Source organism: Phaseolus vulgaris, chromosome 11, assembly GCF_000499845.2.
Source record: "Phaseolus vulgaris cultivar G19833 chromosome 11, P. vulgaris v2.0, whole genome shotgun sequence".
NCBI lineage: Eukaryota > Viridiplantae > Streptophyta > Magnoliopsida > Fabales > Fabaceae > Phaseolus > Phaseolus vulgaris.
In genome coordinates, this window is record NC_023749.2 from 24531550 (window position 1) to 24538580 (window position 7031).

Here is a 7031-nt window from a genome sequence, read left to right on the forward strand (position 1 = left end):
AATAATATTTAAAAGTATTAATAATATTTAATAGTATTAATAATTTAATATTATGAATAAAATTAGTAATATTTAATGGTATTAATAATATTTAAAAATATTATGAATATTTAATAACGGTAAAATATTTCATAATCTTAATAATATTTTTGTAATAATTACTAATATTATTAAATTAATAATAATAAATGATATTAAATATATGAATATTAATAATATCTATATTATTAATTATATTGATATTGATAATTATACTTATAAATATAAATATAATATGAGAACTAAACTTAAACCATGATAATTGGAAAAGAAGCAATGTCGGTAACTGTTAAAAGTTTTTTCTTACTTTCCCTGCTTGTGCTTGTGCAACCTTCAACAAGCATTTCTTTTGGTCCTGATGCAAGAGTAACTGTGATTGTTGAAAATGAATTACAAGGAGGTCAAGACCTGTTGATGCACTGCGTATCTGCTGACGATGATCTTGGTGTGAAACTTATTCATCCTAATACTTCTTATCAGTGGAAATTCCATATTAACGTCTTTGGAAAAACGTTGTACCATTGTGGCTTTAAATGGGCATCCGTCTTGCATAAGTTTGTTATTTACGAAACAAGAAGGGATCACAGTTTATGTCACATCTGTAGTTGGGTAATCAAAGAAGATGGACCATGTTTGGTTTTTGATGAGAAAAGTGATTGCTATAGTTGGAATAGTTTAGAAGAAAGATAGATCCCTTTCTTATTCTAATTTTTATTAATAGAATAATCATAAATAAAATTTACTATTCATGATTTTGTTCGGTTATATTTTAAAGTTAAATTCTAATTTGTACTTTTAATTTTCTTATAGTATAATTTGTTTTTAGAATTTAAATTTTCAAGTAATTCCTGAAAGGAATAATGTGTTGCTAATAATTTTATGATTAAGATATTCATGTAAACACTAAAAAAATATTTAATTTTAATGAAAATTTATTATGAGGGATTATTATAAGAGATACGTGTTTTTTGGGATTTATTAAACCTCTGGTAAGTTTAGGTGATTTTACACAAAATCCATTGACTACCCACAAAATCCAGTTTAGGTAACTTTTAACAATTTTAGATAGAAAGCCCATATCACTTTTAATTAGTTGTAAGCACACATATAATTCTACAAATCACTTTTCTTATTTTATTTCTTAATCTTCTTATTTCGTCTACCTAATTTATCTTCATTTCTTAATCTTGTTTCGGAGGCACTTGCATCATCCTATTTTATCTTTCAAATTTGGTATCCAACATGTATTTTCCTATTTATTAATCATCCATTTGTTAAAATACTCTCTCCTATTTGTCTCATAACAATCTTTAACTTTTAGTTTTTCCCTTTAATTTTCAAACTTACATCATATATAAATGCTTAACTGAAAATTTTCACACTTAACATATATAAATGTTTAACTGAAAATGAATAAGTTTGTGAAAGCAAAATGTTTGATTTTTATTAATTTTTATTATTATTACTACATGCGACTATCAAGATGGTGGTGAGAAGTTAAAAGCCATTGAGAATGAAACAAAGGTATACATTCATGAAAGATAAAATTTATTTTATCAGTTTTTAAAAATAGTTTTTTTTCAAAAGACCAAACCTATACTAATTTTGTACCGCCCAGGTAGTCGGAAGTGGTGATGTGGCAGCAAGCGATAATATAGGCGTGTTGAATGGAACACCTGGCTGATAGAAGGGGAGGAAATCGGGGAGCTCGTGTAGTCGCCAATCGTTAAGTTGGCGTGCTCCGATATCTAGCATATCTAAACCGGCGGTCACCAGGTTTGTGTCGTAGTCGCCGGATGCGAACCCAGGCAACCAAGTGATCAGAGATCGCCGAGAGGAGGACATCGCCGAGAGATCGCCGAGAGATCAGGAAAGCTTGTTCAAGGCTTTCGAAGGGCACGAGTGCGAAGGATGAAGTTATCAGATGGTCATTCCCTAGCTAGCCAGAGGTTGAGGCCAGGGAACAGCTTACCAGGACATGCACGGTGAAGCAAGTGAAGCAGATCATGATGGCGGCCGGCGAGATCACAGGGAAGGTGTGCATAGTGACGTCCCGTACTCGCCATACAGAAGAGATCGCGCTCCAAGGCAGCTATACACCGAGTTACTCCTTGCATGCGTAACTTAGTCGAACAGCCTGAAGAGTGAGAAGTGACGCTCAAGCAGAGGACGCTCCAGATGGTGACGCGTGTACAGCTGGATGCGAGCCACGTGTTCAGATGTGCAACCGTCAGGAGAGAGAAAGTGCACAGGTATATAAGAGATTCTAACGAACTTTTGAGGTACGCGCGTTTAGAGCACTTCTTTACGCTTGAGAGAAATTGAGTACGCTGAGAGAGAACATTGCACGGTTCCTGGAGTTCTTAGTTTTTTCTCTTAGTATTTTGGTGGTTCAGTCACTGACTTGAGCGTCGGAGCGCAATCAACCGCAGCGGCGCCACTCTGTCTTTTGCAGGTTCTTGAGGTGAATCGAGGTGAAGGACGGAAGCCTAGCGTGGTGCAAAGCCGATCCAGAGGAAGAATACCTTTGACGAGGTGAGGCTCTTGCGTTCTGGTCAACAGGCAGGATCAAATTTTATTATATACAAGGATTAAATTATTAAAGAGGAACTAAATATAAAAAAGTATAATATTTTTTAGTGAATAAAATAATTTTTACAAGTGAATAAAACATATTTTAAAGCCACTAACATTTGTGATGTTAGATTTTCGTACTTTTTACTGCAGTTTTTTTTTCTTTATTAATAAATTAAAAGCAATGCGGATGTATATTTTAAAATAATTATTATATAAAAATATTTGCACCTTGATGTAGAAAATAAAATATCAAACAAATAATTGTTTAATTATATATAAAAAAAATTATCAAGCAAATAATTGTTTCATTATATAAACCAAATTAATAAGGTGGATCATTTCACTACTGGTTGCTAGTGTCTAGGTAGTATTTCATGTTTGAATTTTTCTGGAGGAAAAGATGATTGTCATCGTTGGAATAGTTTAGAAGAAAGATATATCCCTTTCTTATGCTAATTTCTATTAATAGAATAGTCATAAATAAAACTTCTTTACTATTCACAATTTTGATTGGTTATATTTTAAAGTTAAATTCTAATTTGGACTTTTAGTTTTCTTATAGTATATTTTTTTAATGAATTAATTTTTCAAGTGATTCCTGAAAAGAATAATCCGTTGCTAATAATTCTATGATTAAGATATTCATGTAAACACTTAAAAATATTTAATTTTAATGAAAATTTATTATGAGGAGTTATTATAATTTTATTATTCTTATATATCAACATACCTTTGTATAAAACTGAAAGACTAGGCTAATATGCTTTTTAATTCTTTTAATTTTGTTTTTTAATTTATGAGTTATTTCTTTATAGTTTATGAACCTCTATTTAGTATTTATATAGGTTATATATTTATAAATTATGAAGCAATAACTTTTCTTAAGAAGTTTTCTCACGCATTAAATTTTCTTTCACCGTTTCCATACACAAGTTCATGCATTAAATGTATATAAATGTATATAAATGTTATTATTATTATTATTATTCATAAGACATATTTTTTATTTATTTATTTTAAACTTGAATGAAAATATTTTAAGATATATTACAAGGTTAAGAGTAGTAAATGAAAAATTATTTTAGAGATCTTCTAACCTTACATATAACAACGTAGAAAAATCAAGAAGAAAAGAAACAGAATCGGAACCATTTTTCATCCTCTCTCTCCCTTCTCCCTCCCTCTCCCTTTTTTCTTCAATTTCTCTCTCATACCTGGTTTATTCCAAAATCTGATCACACCATGTTGTAGTTAAGGAGTTAGGGTACATTTCTACCCAATCAGATTTTCAAACAGAGTAAGTTCATTTTTACTTTAAAGATCCCTTATTCTTTGTGTTTTTCTCTATGATTTAGTCATCAATCTTAGTGGGACCAGTTGAGAAAGTGTTTCTCTCAACTTCATTAAGCTCGTACTAAAATTTGGTAATGTTTGGAGAACTTGCTCTACGTTCTTAAATGTCCCAAGTTTCAATTTCTGTAGTAGGGATGTTATTTGGTAAAATTGTTTGATTTTTTGTTGTGTGAACATGTATAAATATTGTATTTTGGTAGTTTGAAAGTCAATTATTGTTTTTGATGTTGGAAAAGTTCTTGAAGGGTATAAATTTTTAAATGTTATGTGATTGAATAATATGTATTATATATGAATGATGAGAATTGTATGAAATTGATGTCATACATTTGGAATAATGTATGAGTTGTTGTTTGATGGCATTAAGTATGAAAAGTCTATGGTTAACTATCCCGACCAGTCCTCGGTCATCGACCCAGAGACTGACCTCAGACATCGCACACTTACCAGGGGATTGGTTAGTCTTTGGATATTGGTATGCTAAGCCCCGATGTTGGAGATCGATATCGGACCTCACCAGTAGAGGGAGAAGATCGGACATCGGTGGTCTAAATGTTATAGAAGGCCACACAAGGTGGGCCCTAGAGTTATGCTAAGTTAATAGTTAAGACATGAGATATTGGGAAGCTTAAGTCACGAAGGATCCATGCACGTGGTGTGTATAGCGCATGCAGGCGCGACACGAGGGAATAATCCTGGGAGGCGCTAAGGCCCATTAGGGTTAGGGTTTCTAGGGAAAGTTGCATGCATGGCACCGAATGCTTAGGGCACCAACAAAGCAGATGACGCTAGAGATTAGGTGCACAAGTTGGTACCCAAGCGACCACTCTATTATTTGTTGCACTCCAGTTAAGGAATGTTCTATGTGCCAGATACGCTAAGATTACCTAAATAGCGGCGCAAGGACATTCTCTTAGGAACCCTAGATAAGGGTAACAACACAAAGGTAAACCCTAGTTTCAGCCTATATAAAGAGTGCCAAGAACCCTAGCAAGGTACACAATTTCTAAGACTGAAACTAATATACATTCTTGGTGTTTCTTTGCCCTAATACTGACTTTAGCGTCAGAGTGCAAACAGCCACTAGGGCGCCCCTTTGTCTTTGCAGGTGACAGGTTTCTTGATTAAGAAGGTACAATTCTCAGGCAGAGATAGAAGGGCCTAAGGCTACCGTTGTAATCAACTGACGATGATCTAAGTCATATAGACTAAGATATCAGGTGGTGAGAAACTGGTAAGGAGTTCATACACACCGGTATTGGATGTTTGAACTTACTCTGATCCTTTCTCTTGGATCAAGTGTTAGTCTCTGATAGCAACATACTTAATGAGTCTTCCAGAGGACGATGGATTCATGTGTACTCAATTGGATTGAAATCAAATCCAATGATTGTGATTGAAAATAGATCGATGTGTGATCTATATGAATGATGAAATTGGTATTGAAATTTTATATGACAACATTTAAAGAAATGTTTATAATGATTAGTTTAATTGGTTCTCTTTGCATGAATTAGATATGTTATGAAATTTCTTTTCATTAGCTTACCCTTGCTTTTCTTGTCATGTTTGAGTTAAATGGCAAGCTTCGCTTCTGACTTGTCTCCAATTGGTGCTCCGAGATGCTGCTCCACTGGGACAAAGGGAGCTCTACCTGTTGATCACACTCTGATGACCAAGTCAGTGAGAGCATACAAAGTAAATATTCAATTTCAGTCTTAAGTATTTAGAAAAAAGCGTACATTTACTCGTGGTCTCAAGCCCCTTTTATGGATGTCCCTTTAATAACTTTCTCTGATGAGAATGATGCATATAAAGCCTTTAAGAAATTAGCTAAGGTTCTGCATAATGAAAATGAAAATAGGATAAAACAGATTCGTAGTGATCATGGGGGAGAATTTCAAAATGCAAAGTTTGATAAATATTGTGAAAAACATGGGATCATACATAGTTATTCTGCTCCTAGGACACCCCAACAAAATGGTGTTGTTGAAAGAAAGAATAGATCACTAGAAGAGTTAGCTAGGACTATGCTAAATGAATCTGGTTTACCTAAATATTTTTGGGCTGATGCTGTATACACTGCTTCTTATGTGCTTAACAGAACATTGATTAGACCAATTCTTAAGAAAACTCCCTATGAATTGTATAAAGGTAGGAAGCCTAGCATTAGTCATCTTAGGGTGTTTGGCTGCTGATCCTGCCTGTTGACCGGAACGCTGGAAACTGCCTCGTCAAAGGATCGACGTGCGCACCGCTTCTCACCTCCGTTCCTCTTCGGGATCTACCTCAAGAACCTGCAAGGAAACAGAACGGCGCCGCTGCGGCCGATCGCACTCCAACGCTCAAGTCAGTGACGGTATCACCAAATACTAAGAGAACGAGAACCGTGCAAATCCTCTCTCATAGTTAGCTCTATCACTCGCAAGCGTAAAGTGTATAAACTGAACGTGCGTACCTCAGAAAGTTTGTTAAGAACTCTTATATACCTGGTAGCTTTCTCTCTCCTGGCAGTTACAGACTTGGACACGTGGCTCTCATCCAACTGTACACGTGCCATCATCTGGAGGCTCCCTGACTTGGCGCTGCTTCTACTCTCATTTTGGCTAAGTTACTTATGCATGGTACTGCCCAGTGCATAGCTAGCTTGGGAGTGCGATCTCTACTGGAACTGGCGAGTTAGGGTCCTTCATACACCTTCCCTGTGGTCTCACCGGCCGCCTTCATAATCTGCTTCTCCTTCATCTTCGGCGATGTGCTTACTCTGGCGATCTCCAATGACTAGGTCACCTGAATCTACATTTGGCGACTTCATCTTTAACCTGGCGATCGCCGATTCTGGTAAGCTGGAAATCGGAACACGCCAATATAACAACTGGCGACTACACGAGCCCCCCGACTTCCTTCCCTTCTGCTAACCTGGCGCCTTGTCAACACGCCTATGCTGTAGCAGGATGCCACGTCATCACTCCCGACCACCAGGGCGGTACACAAGCCCCCCAGTCTTAAGCGAAGACTTGTCTAGCGAAAAGACTGAAAGAGCCTACGTTAACACCGACCTA

General features: G+C 35.6%; 1 protein-coding gene across 1 annotated transcript; it reads left to right on the forward strand.

The window, feature by feature from the left end:
* Positions 1 to 294: 294 nt before the first annotated feature.
* Positions 295 to 729, forward strand: LOC137837559 (S-protein homolog 5-like). The gene has a single exon (XM_068646585.1). The coding sequence runs from the start codon at positions 295 to 297 to the stop codon at positions 727 to 729; it is 435 nt and encodes a 144-aa protein (XP_068502686.1).
* The last annotated feature ends 6302 nt before the right edge of the window (positions 730 to 7031 follow it).